The sequence below is a fragment of the Cebus imitator genome, unplaced genomic scaffold, assembly GCF_001604975.1.
Source record: "Cebus imitator isolate Cc_AM_T3 unplaced genomic scaffold, Cebus_imitator-1.0 Scaffold52, whole genome shotgun sequence".
Classification (NCBI taxonomy): Eukaryota; Metazoa; Chordata; class Mammalia; order Primates; family Cebidae; genus Cebus; species Cebus imitator.
The window spans coordinates 492,410-513,165 of record NW_016107367.1 but is presented as its reverse complement, the minus strand read 5'-3'; the positions used below and the strand labels follow the sequence as shown (position 1 = coordinate 513,165).

Below are 20,756 nucleotides of genomic sequence, written 5' to 3'. Positions count from 1 at the left end.
TGTTAGTTACACAGTAGTTGAGCAGGTCCGCCGCACATGGTTATCCAGCAGGATGGTCGTGGACTGTGCTGTCACCGGGCAGCCTTCTGGGGCCCAGTCCCTGTGGGATTCAGCTCCTTCCTTTCCGTTCTGTGCTTTTTTTCCCCACTGAAAGTGAATGGTTTGCATCATTGGAAACTCCAGGACAAACCAGAGCAGCCCGCCCACACACAGTGCAGTGGTTTCTCACTGTGAATGCCTCCTGTGTTTAAGCTATCTCCAGCCAAGTCACAGTGGCAGCCCCGAGCGTGCAGGATGTGCAGCTGTGCGCTACCCTCTTGGACGTTGCCAAAGGACTGGTCTCTCCCAGACTCTGTCCATCAGAGCAGAGCCCCTGCCCTGATGTTGGGCCAGCTGAACCTCAGCTCTACATGTGCTCTGCACGTGCTCATTGTGCTCACAAGAAGGTGCACAGTGCCCTTTACTAGGTCCAAAGGGAAAGGCTGGACAAAGAGCAGAGACTTTGCTGTGCATTCAGCGTCTCCCTACTAGACGAGTGGAAGCAGTGAGCTGCAGGACCCAGAAGTTGGGTTCTTTGATTAAAATAAATAAATAGCTTAAATAAGGGAAGTCCTAAAATGAAAGAAATTGAGTTTAGTGTGACATGATGTGTACTCATCGCTGTAAGTTGCCTCTGCTCACACTCAACTGCTTGATTTGTTGGAGGGCAGTGGCGCAATCAAGGCTCACTATAGCCTCGACCTCCCAGGTCAGGTGATCCTCCCACCCAACCTCCCCAGTAGCTGGGACTGCAGGTGTTTGCACCACGCCTGGCTAATTTTTGTGTTTTTTTTGTAGAGATGGGGTTTCACCATGTTGTCCAGGCTGGTCTTCAATTCTTTGGGCTCAAGTGATCCTCCTGCCTCAGCCTCCCAAAGAGCTGGGACTACCGGTGTGAACCACCACACCTGGCCTATTGACAGTGTTTTGGAGACATTACTGAGATTTTTGTCAAAAGACTTGGCATCCATATCATCTTTTTGCAGGGATATGAGAATAAAGAGTCTGAGAATTGTGTCCCGTCTTGGACAGATGGAAATGAATGAATTGCTACTTTCAGAGGGACACATAAACCATGCAATGCTACCTGTGGCCCACTTCGCATTCTGCAGGTTGATCACTTATAGGAGTTTGTGGACGCATGAGGCAAGGAAGGAAGGAAAGCCGATTTTTGCTGAGTAAAATCCTAGGAAAGTGAAGTTATATTTTGCCCATGAGACATTGCAAGTTTTATATCCCTTAGTAAATACATATTTGTTTTAAAATACGATAGTGGGCCGGGCGTGGTGGCTCACACCTGTAATCCAAGCACTTTGGAGGCCAAGGTGGGCGAATCAACTGAGGTCGGGAGTTCAAGACCAGCCTGACCAACATGGTGAAATCCTGTCTTAAAAAAAAAAAAAAAAATACGATAGTGATTGCTTCAAAAGGTGTCTCTTGACTTGGCCAACTGTGCCAAATATGAAAAGGATAACCAGCTTAAAGGTGGTTATCCTTTAGATGGACAGCATCAGGAGTCAGCTCTTGATCACACCTGGTTTTGTGCCAAGATGCCTTCGGGCCCTCACCTCTGTGACCATTGGTCCCCAGGCGTTGGTGGTTTTAGCGTGTATATCGTTGGAGGGGCACACGTTGGATCTGGCACAGAGCTTAGGGTCTTCTGGGGTGGAGACTGCCACCCCGACAGGTAAACAGAGTAGGTGGGAGGTCAAGATGCCTTTTGTAAAAGTTTTGTGAAGAAGAAGGCCTTGTAGGTGTTACCCTTGAACTTTTCATCTTTGAGACCAGGTGTTAATTTTTCTTTGGGAGCGAATTATTTTTCAGAAAGAGATTTCAGAAAGGTCAAAGGTGGGGTTGGAATTGCTCACCCAGCAGGCCCTCCCTTTGGGTAGCATGGATTGCAAGGGCTCCTCTGTGCTCCCATGGAAGGATATCCTCAGGTGTCACCTCTGCCTCTCTGTGTTGAGGGAGAACAGGGCTGGTCCCAAGGATGCAGCACCCATCTAATTTTTTGTATTCGCCTCGTGCTCTCTCATTATGTGGCAGAGCTGTTCAAGCTGCAGTGTGTGGTCCCTGGGTAGATGTGAAATAGTAAGTTGTGACCAGCATTTTTTTTAATTGACAAAGAATAATTGCATATATTTACGGGGTACAGTGTAATGTTTTGATTTTTTATGCATGTATACACACACACAAATACACACTCACACACACATACACACTGCAGAATAATTAAATAGAGCTAATTAACATATCCATCACCTCATTGGTTTAAAATCTGCTCCCCAAGCAGTCTTGAAACACATGTTAATACCAATCACAGTCACCATGCTGTCCAGTGGGCCTGAACACATCCTTCCTTCTGTCTAACTGAGGCTCTGTGCCCTTTGCCCAGCAGCTCCACAAGCCCACCCCATCCCCCACCTCCGCCAGCCTCTAACCACCGTTCCCTCCTCCTGTGAGCTTAACTTTTTTAGATCCTGTGTCTAAAGGAGAGCGCATAGTGTTTGCCTTTCTGTGCTTGGCGTATTTTGCTCAGCGTAACGTCCTCCAGGGACGAGTATTTTCTTAAATGAAACAGAATAAAAGAACAAATATCAGTGTGCATCATAAGTAATTAGGGCAAGTACTGCTTTGTGACACCTGTTTTCAGGGACGCACGCACGCGCGGTGGTATCAGTGGGTGATAGATCAGTGTCTCTTTCTTACTGTGTTTCCTGGTCTACAATTGAAAAATACTCGGTAAAAGATTCATTTAGTTTTTAGCAAAAACTTGAAAAGCACCTCATTTATTCAGATATTCAATCAGCTGCTGCACTTTGCCTCACCCTAATTACTGGAAGAGATTCTGAGAAACACTTTATAGGTTTCTTTATTAAATTAGGACTGGCTGGGTGTGGTGGCTTACACCTCTAATCCCAACCCTTTGAGAGGCTGAGGTAGGAGGATCACTTTTGGCCAGGAGTTTGAGACCAGCTTGGGCAACATAGGAAGACCCCATCTGTACAAAAAAAATTTTTTTAAAAACCTAACCAGACATGGTGGCATGTACCTGGGGCCTAGCTACTCAAGAGGCTGAAGTAGGAGGATCATTCGAGCCCAGGAGGTCAAGGCTGCAGTCAGCTATGATTGCACCACTGTACTCCAGCCTGGGGACAGAGCAAGAACCTGTCTCTAGAGGGGGGGAAAAAAGAAAGAAAAGTACCAGGACTACCATTTTCTGTGTGAAGGGATTTTTTTCCTTCTGAAACTCTGTCAATACAGCTAACGGAAGGCCTATATTGTGAAAATTTAATTGGTGTTATTATCATGGTTGTTAATTTATATGAAAACCACTTTTGGTTACATTAATTAAAGAATTTCTTTTTTAGGTTTCCTTGCTGCAGAATGAAAGTGTAGAAAAAAACAAGAGCATACAAAGTTTGCACAATCAGATATGTAGCTTTGAAATTGAAATTGAGAGACAAAAGGAAATGCTTCGAAATAATGAATCCAAAATCCTTCATTTACAGGTAAGAATCTTAGGACTTTGGCCAGATCAAAGGGTAGAGGAGCTTGCCTTTGTTCCCCATTAGGGCTTTCTCAGGGAACTGCTTGAGCTGAGTCCTTGACCTTTGTGAGCAGAAAGCCAGCTGATTTCCCTGGCCTCAGTGAAGGCTTGAAAAAGGCAGTGGGGCTAGCACGGGCCCTGCCTGGGAAGCTGCAGGTAGGTGTTTTCTCACTGCCTTTTCTCTGGAGAGCAAGCCTCCACCCCCTTCCAAGCCTTTGGTCTACTGTTGGAGAAGTAAGACGTAAAGCCCGTGTTTTTAAAATGAGCTGTTTTTATTATTATTTAAGATTTCCTACTGTCCATGAGTAGTTGCTGTGTGCAGTCTCACTTCCTGCAGTGAGGCGCTGTGCAGCCCTGCCATCCTGCTGTGAGCTCTCCAGTGACACGCACTCACCCCGGTGGGTTTCACCGCGGAAATCCACACACACCTGCTGAAGAACAAACCAGTGACCCCTTGCCGCCCTGAATAGAGGCGATTGTATACCTGGGACTGATGAAGCGTGGCTCCTTCTGTCTTCAGTCATCACAGCTGTCTGTGGGGCACTTGTTAATAGATTATTGTTTTAGATGCCGTCTGCACAGTGACTCGTGTCCTTTTGTGATTCCCATGTGTGTCACACACCCGTGGAAGAGTCACGCGTCACTGAAGTGCCTGTACTTATGCTGTGTCCCTAGATTATTTGGAACAGAAAACACTTCTTTTTTTTTTTTTTTTTTTTTTTTGAGACAGAGTTTCACTCATGTTACCCAGGCTGGAGTGCAATGGCGCGATCTCGGCTCACCGCAACCTCCGCCTCCTGGGTTCAGGCAATTCTCCTGCCTCAGCCTCCTGAGTAGCTGGGATTACAGGCACGCGCCACCATGCCCAGCTAATGTTTTTTTTTTTTTAGTAGAGACGGGGTTTCACCATGTTGACCAGGATGGTCTCGATCTCTTGACCTCGTGATCCACCCACCTCGGCCTCCCAAAGTGCTGGGATTACAGGCTTGAGCCACCGCGCCCGGCCCAGAAAACACTTCTAATAGTGCAGAGTCATGGCATCTTTGAGAATGCCTTTTCTCTGATTTTTGACATTGGAGATGAGTCATAATGACTTGAATTGCACAGGAATTTATTAAATCAATTTCATTTGTATTATACCTTGTAGTTACCCAGAGAGAAAAGGAGAAAACACAACAGAACTTTAGATGGGATTAGAAAAGGCACAAGTCATTAGCATTAAATCAAGCCAAAAAACGTACCATGTTTCTTAAAACACTAAGCCTCCCGCTGGAAGCCCCTGGCATTTTGCTGAGGGCCCACCAGTGTGTCGGTCATCAGACTGGCCAAGGCAACTGGTCAGCCCGCTGCTGCAGGGCCCTGGCCACCCTGTGGCCCGCCCACACCTGCTCTGCCTGGCAAGCAGCTCTGGCCGTTCACAAGATCACTGCCGTGTTTGACCTGGGGCTGAGACACTGGAGAGGCCGGGGAAATCACCTCCTAAAATGTCCACAACGGAAGGAAGAATGAACAAGTACTGGATTCATTTATAACAAAAAGCTAGAATATGTGCAGCGATGTCTAGATGTACCATCCCAGCCTCAGAGATTTCCTCTGCGTTCATCCCTTCAGTCTCCCCTCCAGAGGCATTCTCATGTATTTTCTTTTTTAGTTGAGTGTCATCACTCTGCAGTGATTTCTACTTTGATACTTTTGTGATTGAACAAACCAGTGAAGCATAAATCAGAAAGAAAGGGGGAAACCAAGTTGCCAAGTCCAGAGAAGAGAGGATGGAGGGGTGACAGTAGCAGTCAGTGTCCCGTGACCCGTGACGAGTAGGCAAATAGGAGGTGATGGCGGCACTGGCCTCTTCCCCACTGGGGAAGAGGCTGGGGTGCAACAGAGAGCAGTTTGTGTTTGGGGAAGGGACTTGGCCTGATTCCCTCGAGTGCAGGGACAAGGCCCTGCCTGAAAGGTGTAAAACTCCTTAGTGTGACCCCTTCCAAACGTATGGCTTTTTTGAAAGGGGAAATTCAGTTTACCTTTGGAACCACTGTGGGGTGGTCTTTGGCCAGGAGGATCCTGCACTGTCCATTCTCAGGAAACGCTGATTGAAAGCCGTCAGATGCCTGGAGGTGCTGGCCATGTGGAAGCCATCCCTCTGCTGCTGCAGGCCCTACCCACCCTCTTGAACGGCAGCCCCACCCAGCTGTGCGCCCCACTGTTTCATCCTCAGAGCCCTTCAGGTTGACCCAGGAGGGGCTTATCGCAAAATCTTTACTGCAGCCCTGAAAACCTCCGTGACTGGCCACCGGTCACCTTCCCAGCTTTGCCCCACTCCCCGTGCTAAAGTGGACTGGCTCACTGCTCCTTTAGAGGCTCCATGCTCCTGCTCAGATGTCTGTGACTCTGAACCCTTGTCCTGCTTCCTTTCCTGGCCAGCCCCAGGCATTCCTCCAGCCATGTTTATGGACCACCTAGGTGATGAGGGCACTTGGGGTCTTTTTCTTCCTTGTCTGATTCTCCAGTAGGCCCTAAAGTCCCGGTGATGGTGGGTGTCGGAGTGCAGAGGGCCCGATGGCCTGGCTGTGGTGGGTGTACAGGCCAGGGGGCCAAGGAGTGGAATTCAAGAGTGTGTTTGCTTTTGCATGCCCAGGAAGGATGAGTTCTTAATATTTTACTTCTTAAGGATCCTGTTTTTCTTTATTAAGAAGAGAGCCTAGGCCAGACACAGTGGCTCACACCCATAATCCCAGCATTCTGGGAGGCCAATGTGGGCAGATCACGAGGTCAGGCGTTCAAGACCACCCTGACCAAGATGGTGAAACTCCATCTCTACTAAAAATACAAAAATTAGCCAGGTGTGGTGGCGGGCACCTATAATCCCAGCTACTTAGGAGGCTGAGGCAGGAGAATCGCTTAAACCTGGAAGGTGGAGGTTGCAGTGAGCCAAGATTGTGCCACTGCACTCCAGCCTGGGCAACAGGGTGCAACTCTGTCAAAAAAAAGAAGACAGCCTAAGTGCGAGCATGACCCAGGCTTCTGGTGTCAGTGGAGTAGATGAGCTGGTGGTTCTTGTAGTTGGGGTCCGCAGGGCACACGCGAGCAGCACGTGCTGGGACAAGGCAGGGACGTCCGTCCACGCGGCCCTCACTCAGGCTGCCGGCACTGCCGGGCTTCTCACAGTGCCAGGCTTGTGTGCCAGGATCCCGGGGGCCTGAGCATGGGGCATCGCAGCAGCTGATGTGGGCGCAGCCCTGGCACACAGCTGCGTGAGGCTCGAATGCTGACGCTCCCTGAAGGCAAACCTTCCGATCTGGATGGTTGACATGGAGTACAGTCTGCGCTCTTCAGCTGTGTGTCGGAGTCATTTTTCTGTAGAATTCCACACCTGCACTTGAGGTTTGTTTTTATAGAAACTGCAGTGGCTGAGTATAGACTGCTTTTCAAGGATGAAGTCACGTTTACTGCGTTTTAGAGAACCCTTGATGTTGGCTCTGCATTCTGCTTTGAAACGGTGCCATTGATACAGATGCAGGGCCTGTTTTAAAAATAGCCTGTGTTCCCTGGCTGCTCGTGGTAACGCCTTCTGTTTAGTTGTGCCTGGTCTGGGCATGCAGTGCACCTGTGTTGCGTGTTTTCGTCTCGGGGCCCCTGCTGTGCTGGGGAGTCCTTGCTGGAGACTCCCCATTCCGTGCCCGAGGTCAGGCGCGCCCTTGCGTGGCCTTGTACCATCCCAGGGAGGAGTGGCTCAGTGCCGTCCCCCTCTTAACCTCAAAGGCCTTAAGCTTAGCATGAGGCACCGCATGTCCTAGGCCACCCTGTCTGTGACTCATGCTTCATTTCAGGATTTGCTAAGTTACGAAGGGCATCTCTCAGACCTCTGTGGATCAGGTTTTCATTAACTTTCCACTGCATCTCCCGATCACCCATGCCAGCTCAGTGCATGGTATTGGAAGGTAGAGGTACAGGAGGCTTCCAGCACTCACTAGAGGAGCCGGGTGATTTGGATGTTCACTGTTGTCACTGGTATTGTCCCCCAGCAAGTAGACTTGGTGAGCTAGTTAAATATCCTTCTGACCATGTGTAATTGATTAAAATAAAGGGACAGTGACATGGAAAGAGCTATTCTTTAGAGAAATTATCCTTACTTTTTTTTTTTTTTTTTTGAGATGGCGTCTCACACTGTCGCCCAGGCTGTGGTGCAGTGGTGCGACCTCGGCTTACTGCAATCTCCACCTCCTGGGTTCAAGCAGTTCTCCTGCCTCAGCCTCCCGACTAGCTGGGACTACAGGCATGCTCCACCATGCCCAGCTAATTTTTTTGTATTTTTAGTAGAGATGGGGTTTCACCATGTTGGGCAGGATGGTCTCAATCTCCTGAACTTGTGATCCATCCGCCTCGGCCTCCCAAGGTGCTGGGATTACAGGCGTGAGCCACCACGCCCAGCCAAAATTATCCTTACTTTTTAGAGGTTAGCTAACATCAGATTTCTTGAAAAGAACAGGAAGAATAACACTGCTTTTATGCCCAAAAAGTAACCCAAACCTGTCATGTTTGTCTCTTCGTGGTTAATAACAGCCAGCAAAGGTGCTGAAACCTAGATATTTAAAAATAGACTTCCAAAAGGAGAAGTGAATTCAGGGGGCCCCTGGGGCCCACCCCATGAGCACCCGGTGTCGCCCACAGCTTGCGAGGCGGCGCAGTCATTCCACAGCTGCGTTGAGCATTCAATTCCAGCCTCACAAGCTCTATTTCAAAATGCACATCCTTTTTCAAAGTGAAAACCCTTTAAGTCCCTGGTTTCATCTGATAGGTGGACACCCCAGCCCCTTAACACAGACTAGGCCGCCAGGGCGGAGCACAGCTCCCACCCCTCCAGGTAGTGACAAGTAGGAGCGGCCCGTGTGCTTTGGGGAAAGGGCTTTCTGAATTAGTTTAGTGAAGTAGCATAAAGTCAGGCCTGGCTGCTGGCAGACAAGCATGCATGGCAGGGTTTCTGCGTTTCTGCCTCCCTCGCTTGGAACTGGCAGTGTAAGTGTGGAGCTGGTGGGGGAGGACCCCTGAGTATGAAGCCGGTGGGGGAAGGCCTTGAGAGAGGAGCCAGAGGGGAAGACCTCTGCTTCTGTGGCATTGGCACACTGAGTTTCACCCAGGTCCTGAGGCACACACCTTGGGGCCGTTTCCTGCCACCAGCCAGGTGGGAGGGGTCTAAGGATTAGAATTCTTCTCCTGGGACCCTGGAGTCATTCTGGGGCAGAAGCACAGCCCGGCCCCAGACAGCGGAGACCTCTGCCCAGTCACTTAGGTTTCCCGATGGTTCTCTGTTAACAAAGCAGACTAGATGTTGTGGAGCCTCCGGTGGTCTTCTTCCATCTGGCTTCACATCACCTCCAGTGCTCCCTGCCGGCATAGGCACTTGTTCCCAGGGAGTGCCCAGGAGGGCCGACGCAGAGCCCACCTCCTGGAGTCAGAGCACGGTAGCAGGCCTCATGCGGGGGCCTCTGCGGCTGTTCTGCTCCTAGCCCATCTGTATTTAATAGGGGGCGGCGCAGCATCTTCCGAGTCCTAACTGTGTTTTGCTTTTTGACACCTTTGGTTTGGAAGCGAGTGATAGACAGCCAAGCAGAGAAACTGAAGGAGCTCGACAAGGAGATCCGGCCCTTCCGGCAGAACTGGGAGGAAGCAGACAGCATGAAGAGCAGTGTGGAGTCCCTCCAGAACCGTGTGACCGAGTTGGAGAGCGTGGACAAGAGCGCGGGGCAGGTGGCTCGGAACACAGGTGAGGCAGGGGCTGGGCCAGGCCACAGTGTACATCCCGCCCCAGGCGAGAGCTGCAGCTGTGGGATGAGGCTGTGTTAGGTACATGTGCCTTAAGATAGTTCTTTCCAGTTATGGGAAACACACAGAGCTGCGTGCCTTTCCTGCTGAGAGTCCCCCAGCAAAGACAGAAACGTTTCCCACGTAGGCTTGTCCCCTCTGAGTGCGGCCTGACGTGGGGTAGAGAGTGGGGGCAGCTGCAGCCACAGGAAGCTTTGGAGGCTTCCCCAGAGAGACCAGCCACGGGGGACCCGCAGGACAGGTCCGAGTGCAGACGCAGCAGGCAGGGGCCAGGGCCTGCTGGTCAGGATGCCCCAGACCCCACTCCTAAGGGCTGAGCGGGGCAGAAGCCCCACTGCGCTCTGCCATCACGTTCTGATCCACAAGCAGATGTGGGCCTGTGGCTTTAGGGCTTGAAAGAGTGTTGTGAATATTTTACATGAAAAGGATTAATGGCAGAAAGGAGCACAGATTACCATGGCGTGTGTGGGGCTGGATTAAGCAGGCAGAGGATGGGGTTGGAGGAGAGAAGGGAGCAGCTTCGCCTCCGAGAGAACAGAGGCCACCTGTGGGCACTGAGGCCAGAGGGAGGGTGGGGATAACACGGCTGTCTCCTGCCCCCAGGGGCTCCCACCAGCGGGCTTCCCAGGACACCACAGTGGAGAGATAGTGCGCTGTCTTGGACCCTGCAGTGAGGTCTGTCCTATGACACACGGGCAGGTCACCCACCTGGGGCATCCCCTCCCAGCAGGCTGTGCCTGGTAAATTGTCCACCCAGGCAGGGCTGTAGGCATGAGAGCTGTGGCAGAAGTGGAACAGGGCCCTGGGAGGTAAGACAGTTGTGGCCTCAGGGCATCTGTCTGCACAGCTTTGCTGGTGTCACTGCGGTAGCCACAGTGAGTTTTATATTGTTGCTTGAGACACTAGTGTGACTGGGCGTGGCAATGTGGCCTGTAGTCCCAGTGCTTTAGGAGGCTGAGGTGGGAGGATTGCTTGAGCTCAGGATTTTAATGCCAGCCTGGGCAACAGAGCGAGACCTTGCCTCTTTAAAAATTAAAAAATGGGCCAGGTACGGTGGTTCACGCCTGTAATTGCAGCACTTTGAGAGACTGAGGCAGGCGGATCACCTGAGGTCAGGAGTTCGAGACCAGCCTGGCCAACATGGTGACACCCTGTCTCTATGAAAAACACAAAAATTAGCCAGGCGTGGTGGTGGGCACCTGTAATCCCAGCTGCTCTGGAGGCTGAGGCAGGAGAATCGCTTGAACCTGGGAGGCGGAGGTTGCAGTGAGCCAAGATGGCTTCAGCCTGGGCGATAGAACAAGACTCTGTCTCAAAAAAAAAAAAAATGAAATAAAATAAAAAGTGCTGGTGTGGCTTTGCTTTTCTAATCCTTCTGACGTTCACCTGTCTTACTCACCAAATCCCTCCTCGCCTGTGGCAGGCCTGCTGGAGTCCCAGCTGAGCCGGCACGACCAGATGCTGAGCGTGCACGACATCCGTCTGGCCGACATGGACCTGCGCTTCCAGGTCCTGGAGACCGCCAGCTACAACGGCGTGCTCATCTGGAAGATTCGCGACTACAAGCGGCGGAAGCAGGAGGCCGTCATGGGGAAGACCCTGTCCCTCTACAGCCAGCCTTTCTACACCGGCTACTTTGGCTATAAGATGTGCGCCAGAGTCTACCTGAACGGGGACGGGATGGGAAAGGGGACGCACTTGTCGCTGTTTTTTGTCATCATGCGTGGAGAATATGATGCCCTGCTTCCTTGGCCGTTTAAGCAGAAAGTGACTCTCATGTTGATGGATCAGGGGTCCTCTCGGCGTCACCTGGGAGACGCGTTCAAGCCCGACCCCAACAGCAGCAGCTTCAAGAAGCCCACTGGAGAGATGAACATCGCCTCTGGCTGCCCGGTCTTTGTGGCCCAAACTGTTCTAGAAAATGGGACATATATTAAAGATGATACAATTTTTATTAAAGTCATAGTGGATACTTCGGATCTGCCCGATCCCTGACGAGTAGCTGGGGAGGTGGATTTAGCAGAAGGCAACTCCTCTGGGGGATTTGAACCGGTCTGTCTTCACCGAGGTCCTCGCGCTCAGAAAAGGACCTTGTGGGACGGAGGAAGCTGCAGAAGGCGGACACGCGCCGGCGGGAGGAGCCATGCGTGAGCACACCCGACACGTTTTCTAATAGACTAGCCACACTTCACTCTGAAGAATTATTTATCCTTCAACGAGATAAATACTGCTGTCAGAGAAGGTTTTCATTTTCATTTTTAAAGATCTAGTTAATTAAGGTGGAAAACATATATGCTAAACAAAAGAAACATGATTTTCTTCCTTAAACTTGAACACCAAACACACACACACACACACACACACACACACACACACACGTGGGCATAGCTGGACATGTCAGCATGTTAAGTAAAAGGAGAATTTATGAAATAGTAATGCAATTCTGATATCTTCTTTCTAAAATTCAAGAGTGCAATCTTGTTTCAAATACAGTATATTGTCTATTTTTAAGGCCTCATCTGGTCTCTGTTTTAATAATTTGTTTGTCAGAAGACCCTGAAGTATACCTAGGTCTTTTTTTTTTTTTAAGTCTCTAAATTCAGAATCATTTTTTAATTTAAAGTTCTACAAATAATTGTTACTGCAAACATTTTATTTTAAAACATTGATAGACTGATATTTCTTGGAAGAAAATATAAAATATCAAACACTGGTTATCACTTGTGATAGGAAAGAGAATATTCAACCTGTTGTTATTTCTCGTTAGAAATGTAAACCTTCAATATCTGTCGTAGTTAATGACACGACTTCACAATTCTGAACGGAGCCTCGCTCATGGATGCTGTGCATCATTTTCAGATTTATAATTGTTTTCACCCTAAAATAGGGCATCCGTTGAACTTTGGAGTTCTAAACAAAATCCTGTAGGTGTCTGGCTTCTGCCCCATGTGTTTGGACGAGCTCTCTGTTGCTGACAGCACCGGCCTTCGGTCTCCACGTCAGGGGTGGGCAGGTGGCTGCTGGGGGAGGCTGCAGCCCGTTTCTCCATCCCGTCATCTTGCCGCGTGCCGGCGGCGGCCTCCGAAAGCAATTTTGTGGGTAGAGCTGGTGGCGTACGGTACATGTGCCTTAGATGTGACATGCTGCTTCTCCACCCTGGGTTTGCATTGAGCATAATTCTAGAAAGTGCTAGTTTAACCAGACTTTTCTCTCCACCACTAGATCTTTGTCTCTACAAGGGCCCTCAGACACCTCCGCACCTGCTGAGGGGAGGCCGGCCTCCACCGTCGGCTTCTGGAGCCTCCGCTGCTTAATAACCACAGATTCCAAATCTCTAGGCCCCACGAGCGAGCCGCCTGGTCCAAGTACGGCCTGGCCCCACCCCGAGGGAGGCAGGTGTGGAACAGAAGCCGAGCCTCTCTGTGTCCCCACCAGGGCCGTGGGCGCCCCACAGCCCGAAGCAGAACCCTCTGAGCATTCCAGAGCCTGCTGCCCAGGGGCCTGCCCAGGCTGACTGATGGGCGCTCCTGACCCCCACCCCGGCGGGAAGGGTGGCCACGGGGCCCGTTGTCCCAGCCTGCGCCTGCCCGGACAGCATTTCCTCAGCTCACTGTTTACTGTCTCTCTGTCCAACTGTGATTGAAGCCTGGAGCCCGCCCCTGCACCCCTTTTGCTATGCACCACGCCTCATGGTGCTCTTACCACTGATGGGTGCTACACGCGACGGGTGCTTCTTAGGCAAAACCAATGTGTGCGAACCGCCACACCTGTGCCACTCGCCCACAAGCCGCGCCCACGATTGGCCAGCTGGGCCGCGTGCGCCAGACTGCCTGCCTCGGCTCTCCGTGGCTGCACGGGGACAGCTCGGTGGGTGCCTGGTGGCCCACCTGTCTCTGGTGCTGCCATCTGTCCTGGGTGTGCCTTCGCCCCAGTGCCTGCTGGAAGTGCCCTCCGTCGCACCCCCGTGCCCCTAGCTCCTGTGAGGGGCCCGCCGCACCTGTTCGCGGTCAAAGCTCTGTTCTTATCTGCCTTTCCTTTACCCGCTCTCCTGGGATTGCTTTGGGGGAATGAGTGTCCCTGGTTCTGCCCTGTACGGGAGTCACGTGTCGCTGCTTGTCAAGGAGAGACTTCCTGCAGAAGCTGCAGAAACTGTTTCCTCGAAGGCGTCCCCACCTCAGGCCTGTCCCCTGGGCCTGTCCCCACCCGGCCTCAGGTGGTTTTCCTGAGACCAGGGATTAACACCAGGGACATCCCTGCAACTTCCCCTCCCTCCACAAAATGTACAGTATTAGATGTAGGATACACAACATCTTGGTGTGGTAAAAACAGTCTTCTCCCCTCTGGATTCAAGTCCCGCCGTGGCCCCAGAGGCAGCACCGTGTGTTGCTGGGACATCGCCAATAGCCCTTCCCAGACAGACGCCCCCCCCTGATGGTCCCACAGACGTAACTCGAGTTCAGGCGTCCTTGAGGATGGGGCGGCCCGCGTCACACACTTCATCCTCGTGTTTGGGTGTACGGAGGTCTCTTCTGAGTGTGTCTTCCTCTCACGTGCCCCGCACTCCCAGCGGTGGGCAGGCCTCGCGCTCTGCACCCTCCGCTCCCACACACCCTCGCTCGGCGCTCGCCGCCTGGGCCGGCTGGGCCGGCTGGGGGCCGTGGTCTCCCTGCAGCTGAGGCCTGCTGACCCCTCGGCAGCGGACAGCCTTCCCCGCGTCATAGGGCCCTGGCAGCGAGCGTGAAGGGGGTGTGCACACTGTGCTTGGGGGTGCCGCTGCTTTACCAAAAGTGACCAAACTCCCAGCAGGACAGAACTGTTCAGTACTTTACAGAAACCAAGTCCATTGTGCATGCATTCAGCCGGTCTGCTTCCCGTCACCTTTGTAACAAAACAACGTCCCCTGTCCCCTTGCCTCGGCCTCGAGCAGTTTCTCCAGGATGCCGTGGCTTGGGCTGCTGCCAGCTGCCGGGCACGCCGGGTGGCTGGCCTGGGCCCGGCTCACGTGAGAGCACTGGCTCTTGTGACCACGCTGAGCCACGTGCAGGCTGCAGCCAGGCCTGGAAGCCTGACCTTCTGGTTCTAGGCCTAGTCCGGTGGAGCCTGCAGAGCTGGAAGTTGGGGTGTGTCTGTGGTGAGATGGGGGCCAGGCTGTGAGTAGGGCCTTTCCAGCAGGGTTGGGCGTCTCAGTGAGGGGTGTGCACATGGGGGCCCTGTGGGGCCCTGACTTTGGGACCAGACATGGCAGCCCCAGTGGGCTGGAGGGAGCCTGCGTGGCCCCGACATATGCCGGGGTTTTCAGCTCGCCGTGCTCCAGTGCCAGGCGGCCAGGTCAGGATTTGTATCAGTTCTAGGAGCCATCAGGCAAGAAGGCGGTGCTGTCCGCTGAGTGCAAGCCTCGCCGGGGCCCTGGGGGAAGGCCTGGACCCACAGATGTGTGTTCCCTGTGCAGGTGGGCAGAGGGGCCCTCGTGGCCCAGGCTGTGGCCACTGCCCGTCACCCCTTCCTTTCCAGAGCAGCCTCTGCTGATGGACAGCACCTCTGTCCCTTTGGTGCCACAATAGCTAGTTGAATGGGGAGCCCTTTGCTCAGGCAGCGTCTCCTGCGTCTCCCTCCTTTCTCCTTCCCTGCCCCGTCCCCATGCCCTTCTTGGTCTGTGGCACTGGGGAGCCATGGTGTGGCGTGCTGGGGCTCCCACGCCTCGGGCCGCTTCCTCGGCCAGGGCCCCGCCGGCCTGCCACCCACCAGGGCTCTGCTGCACTGGCTGTGGCAGGAGGCTTCCCCTTGACGTCATGTGGCCCAGCTTGGTGAGGAGGCAGTTCCAGGCACAGTCTCCCGGGCCTGCCCGCTGCCCCCCAGACCACCTGAGCCTGCGCCAGGGCCCTCAGTCGCCCTGGGCCAGGGGCCACGTGTCCCATGGATATAGGCCATGCCAACGTCACATTCCAGCCCCCCTTTTGCTCAGTGGTAGCTGATGGTAGTTACCATGGTGGACCCATGTCCCAGCCAGAGGTGATGTCGGACAAAGGAAGGGGGGTCTGGATGGGTCCTTAACCATTCTGTCCCAAGCGGGGTCATTCCTTGTCAGCCCAAGGGAAGGCCAGGGAGTGCTGGGCTGACACCTCCTTTCTTCTCTGCACAGGGAGGACTGGCATGAGGACAGCCCCTGTGCCCAGCCCTGGCAGGGAAGCAGTCTGCTGTCTCCATGGGCGTCGCAGGGTTGGGCGGGCACAGCCTCCCTGTGGGCCCCTCCCTCAATCCCTGGCCCCTCCAGACTCATCCCTCATTTGTGCACCAAAAAGGCTCCGGCAGAGCTGTAAAATCCTGTTTTAAAATTTTAGTCCAGATCTTATTAGACTGCAGGAGGAGAGCTAGGAGAGCCTGGGAGCCCCTTCGCTTTTGTGTCTGGGAGATGAATGAGGGTCTGTCACCCAAATCTACTTCTCAGCCATGACCATGTTCTGTTTTCCGTTTGCAAATCTCAGCCGCTCTGTTTTCTCCCAAGTAGAAAGTGCCCACCGCGGCCCAGGCCAGGCAAGGTCAGTGTCAGCCGGCGACCTGGTCACGATGGCCGCCTCGCCCTGGCTGGTGCTGATGGTCACAGGCCTGGTGGGATCAGGGAGCCGGGCCGGCGGGTGGGGCCAGGAGCTTGTTGCAAAGGCAGTTTCCACCTGACCTGGCGTGCCCCACTCGGGCTCCCGCGCCTCGGGCCGCTTCCTGCCCCTGCAGGGCAGACGTGAGGAGCCTCGGTCGCCGCCCGGCCGGCTGGTATGCGGGTGAGGAGGCCCTGGGGGCCGAGTGGAGCCTGCATTTCATTTCTCCTGCTGCACTGTGTCTAGTCTGTCTCGTGAACTCACCGTGAAAAAGAGGCTGGAAGTCCAGGATCGCTGTACCACTCCTGTTATTAGGTGATGATTGGTTTTTACAACTTAGTCCCCTCAGACAAGTAAGACACCCTTCCACAGCAAATTACATGACTTAATTGGAAAACACACACGCCGGCATTATCTCCAGTGGTTTCTATAAGAAATGCCTGTAGGAGGAGGTGTGAAGTGTGGAGGGCAGGATCGGCGCCGCGCGGCACCTGCAGAACCGCAGGCTCTTCCCAGCCCTGTCACCCAAAAACAAAGACCAAAGAAGGCCAATCTTGCATTCGACCCTGTATTTTTAATCTGCCTGTTTTAACACTTGCGTCTGTAGTAAGTGCTTGCGTGAGGACACACCTTGGCAGTCCAAGTGATCGTGACCAGTGATTCGGGTCCCGTTTTTCTGCTCTTCTAAGAAAAAACAAAAAGACCGTCAGTTATTGCCCCAGCAATAATCATGTTGTTACTGTGAGCCAGCAACATGCCTGACTTTCTGATAGCATTACTGTTTTATATTTTTGTTTACTGTATATTATGTGTGGTTTTATTTGGTATTTATTTGTGTTTTGAGGTCTTGCAATGTTTTTGTGTTTCTGATGCTAATAACTAAAGTTTGTAAGACTGTAGAATGCGAAACTCGGAAATGCTAAACTGTCTTATTAGAGGAAAATAAACCTGATTATGGAGTCTCGGTTTCTGATCGCCCTGTCTCTCACAGGCTGGGCCCTGGGTGAGTGGGCCTCCCTCCTGCCAGACCCCGCAGGGCTGTCCTCTCAGTGGCTGGGCCTGGGACGGCTGCCTGGCCAAGACCTGCTTGTTGCCTCTGGCACCATCTTGAAGCTCTGTGTAATTCCCTGCGAGGGGCCTGCTCTCCCCGTTTCCACTGGGTCCTGCAAGTTGCTTTCAGTTTTGCCTGCAGCCTCTGACCTGAGGGGAGTTCCTGGGGCCAGGCTCGCAAATCTGTGGCTTTGTCCAGAGCAGATAAGGTGGAGCTCTGACCTCCTGCCTGGCATCTGGCGTGGTGGAAAGGGCACCTGGTCCCACAGACCTGGGCTGGCCTCAGCTCCACCACTTCGTGGAACTTTGGAGCCTTCGAGCCTCAGATTCCTCCTCTGTGCACTGAAAGGACAGCACCTCCTTCCACTCTGAAACAAGGTGGCTAATAAGGGGTGACACCAACACTCACATGCAAGTGGCTGTGGGGTTTGGGCAGTGTCCTTCCAGCAACTGCTTGTGGCAGAGTTATGGGCTCCGGGGCCGCCGCTGCCACCGTGGCCTGCCTTCCATTTCTCTGGGAAGGTGTTTGGGGCAGGCCTGGTAGCAGGAAGTGCCCCTCCCTCGAGCTCCCCCAAAATTATCAAGTGGGGAGAAACGCTTAGCCTGCCCCCGCTGTCCTGCTCCTCCCAGGCTCCTGTGCAGCCACCCCAGCGCCCTCGGCCCCTCCCCATCCTTCAAGACACTGCTGGGGGCCACATCCAGAACAGATGCCATCGGCCCCCACATGTGGCCCACTGAGCAGGAAGGAGTGGGCCCAGGGTCCTCCCTCAGGGTCTCAGGTCTCGCCCGAGGGTCCCTTGCCAGCCAGCACCAGCCCTGCCGTGCCCTGGCTGGTGGCAGTAGTGGGGCGCGGGAGGCCTCCTGGGACTGGCAGCCTCCACCCCACACACCGTAGGGAGCCTGTGTCACCTTGGCTCCCAGGAGCTGCCCCAGGACAGCCTTGCCAGTCCTATCTGGGGGGTCCCAAGTGCTCACACCCCTGTGGTGGGGGCCTGCGCTCATCCATCTCCCTGGGCGATCAAGCCCAGGGGCCTGCCCCAGCCTTGAGGACACCAGGACACCTAGCGAGACCAGGCCACGTGCAGGTGTTGCCACAGACCACAAGTGTGAGCCGGGGAGATGGGGGGCTGGGATGGCCAGGACAGCCAGCACGATGTGCCGACGGGACAGGCCAGGCTGTCAACTGGAGGGGGCGGCCCACGGGATTGCAGAAACTGGATTTTTCGTTTTTGTTTTTGAGATACGGTCTCTCTGTCCCCCAGGCTGGAGTGCAGTGGTGTGATCTCAGCTCACTGCAGCCCCAACCTGTCAGGCTCAGGTGATCCTCCCACCTTAGTCCCCTGACCACAGGCGCGTGCCACCGCAATGGGCTAATTTTTGTATTTTTAGTGGAGATGGGGTTTTGCCACGTTGCCCAGGCTGGTCTCGAGCTCTTGTGCTCACCTCGGCCTCCCAAAGTGCCGGGATCACAGGCCTGAGCCACCACGCCCGGCCTGGATCCTTGCACCCTTCTAGGAGTCCCACAGGAGAGACGTGCAGCAAACCCCAAGACCCGTTGGACTGGCCTGGGCTGAGGGCACTGGAGGGGACAGCTGCAGAGCCAGCCTCAGATCATGCGGCAAGGAACAGCTGGGGGCAGGGGGGAGTGGGGGCCTCTGAGCTGCTCCCTCAGGGCGTTGGACAGGGACTCCCTGCCCCCAGCCTGATGTCCAGACCTCCAGGGGGATGGAGGGACTGAATCCAGCCCTCAGGTGCGCACCAGCCCATCACCTGGCTCTGTCCTGCTGCAGGGCAGCCCAGGTCTTGCAGGGAGTCGGGAACCTGGGGTGCCACGGTCCAGGATAGGGAAGGAGGCGGCTGTGGCCCTCGCCTGCCCCCTCAGCTCAGGAGGCCACTCTGTTCGGGCCCAGATGAGTGCAGCTGGAGGAGGCCAGGGCTCGGCTCGGGCTGGAACGGGCAGCATACCCAGCCCACACGGCCCCACGGCCCTTCGGGAGACAGCACCACAAGCCCTACAGGACACCAGCGGGGCCACACTTGGGCCTAGAAATCTCATTCCGAGTTGAAGTCCAGAGTGTTTTCAGTTTTCTGAAAATGAGCAATTGCACAATCTAACCCTAAAATCAGCAATTTCTTCTTCAAAGACCAGAAGAACCAAAGGGCTGTGCACGAGCTTTTAATTAAAAAAAATTTTTTATTTTATTTTCAAGGTCATCCTTAAAGCCTCTGCCTTGACCCTACAGCCACAGGCCACTTGGAGGCTGGGGGCCAGGCCTGGGGTCTATGTCCTTTAAATGCCTCAGTGCTGCTTGGGAACTTGGTCCTGTGGCAGAGTGACTTGACTGGAAGTTACAGGTGGAGGGAAAACACCTGTGTGGGTGTCCCAACCCACTTCCTCCGCTCAGACCTCGAGTGGGCTCAGTCCCCAGGGACCCCCAGCCCCAGGGTCAGCCTTGAAGGGCAGAGCTCGGAACCTCCTGCCCAGGCTCTAAAGGGGCCCAGATCTAGGGACAGGGCAGGAAGAAGGCTGGCACCTGCTGGGAGGGGTCTAGGAGTGGGGGACAAAGCTCACATGAGCACATACCCAGCACCTCTGCTTCATGTCAAAGGAAGATGATACTGGTGTCCACCCCAGGGGCCGCATGGAAAGCACTCCATGGGAAACACCCTGCAGGGGACCTTGGACCTTGGGGTGGGTGGCTGTGCCCTCCCCGGCCGGGCCCTGCACCCTGGCTTACAGCTATTCCGCTCTGAGGACTCCTACCACCGACAGGCACTCAAGGTGTCAGGGGACCACGGCAGCCAAGGCCTCAGCTCCACCCTACCTCCCTGGCCCCTGTGGCACTTGGGGGTCTGTAGTTCTCCCACTGCCTGAGGTTCTGCGCCATTGTAAGTGTGTGTCCCCCTGTATGCCTAGGGGCTGTGGGCACCTGTGCATGTGGTCACGGGCCTTCTGTACACAAGTGGTACCTGCAGTGCGGTCCCAGCCATCCCTCTGCTCCCGTGGGCCAGGCTGCATCTCGGGTGGCCTGCGTGGCACCGCTCCCGCTGAGATGTTGCTGCAATGTCACCTCATGCCGGGCGACTGCTCTCTGCCTGCCACGCCCGGGCTCCGCATACACAGCCCGGTGACATTTGCTCATGTCCTGGTCTGGCCAGCCTTTCGGGGACCCTGCCCAAGGAGGGACAGTAAGGGTTTCGAGCACCACGTTAGTGACCCTGACCTCCAGCGGGGTGGCCCGAAAACACCTGACAACCTTCCCCTCCACACAGCGCAGGGGCGGGGGCAGATTCACCCTCCACACAGCGCGGGGACAGGGGCTGATTCACCCTCCGTGCAAGGAGGAGTGGAGGCGGGGGTGGGACAGCGGCTGGCGCCTGGTCCGGGTCTTGCAGAGCCCCCCAACTGGGGTGAGGTTGAGGCAAGACGCTCAGGGGCAGCTTCCCAGCTGGTGCTCCTGAGACCCTCAGCTCCCCACACCCTGATGTCCTCCTCTTCCCACTGTCCATGAATGGAGGAGAGACCCACAGAGCCTCCGGGGCTAAGCCGTTGCCCCCTGGTGCCCCTGCTCCCTCCCCTCCCCACACAGGCCAGGCTGCAGCCTAAAGCGCACTGGGCCCCTGTGCCCTGTGAGACGGGCACTGTCACCCTCACTCTGCGGGTGATGGATGAAATGGAGGCCAAGTGAACTGCGTAGTCTCACACA

At 54.4% G+C, this 20,756-nt stretch overlaps 1 protein-coding gene across 8 annotated transcripts in view; it reads left to right on the top strand.

The window, feature by feature from the left end:
* The window catches only part of TRAF3 (TNF receptor associated factor 3), a 127,402-nt gene extending 115,486 nt beyond the window's left edge, over window positions 1-11,916 (top strand). For all 8 annotated transcript variants that reach the window (XM_037738293.1, XM_017528056.2, XM_017528057.2 and 5 more), the window contains 3 exons: window positions 3,411-3,551; window positions 9,176-9,350; window positions 10,833-11,916. In XM_037738293.1, coding sequence (XP_037594221.1) covers window positions 3,411-3,551; window positions 9,176-9,350; window positions 10,833-11,404 — 888 coding nt within the window. In that variant the 3' untranslated portion in view covers window positions 11,405-11,916. The remainder of the gene's footprint in view (window positions 1-3,410; window positions 3,552-9,175; window positions 9,351-10,832) is intronic.
* The last annotated feature ends 8,840 nt before the right edge of the window (window positions 11,917-20,756 follow it).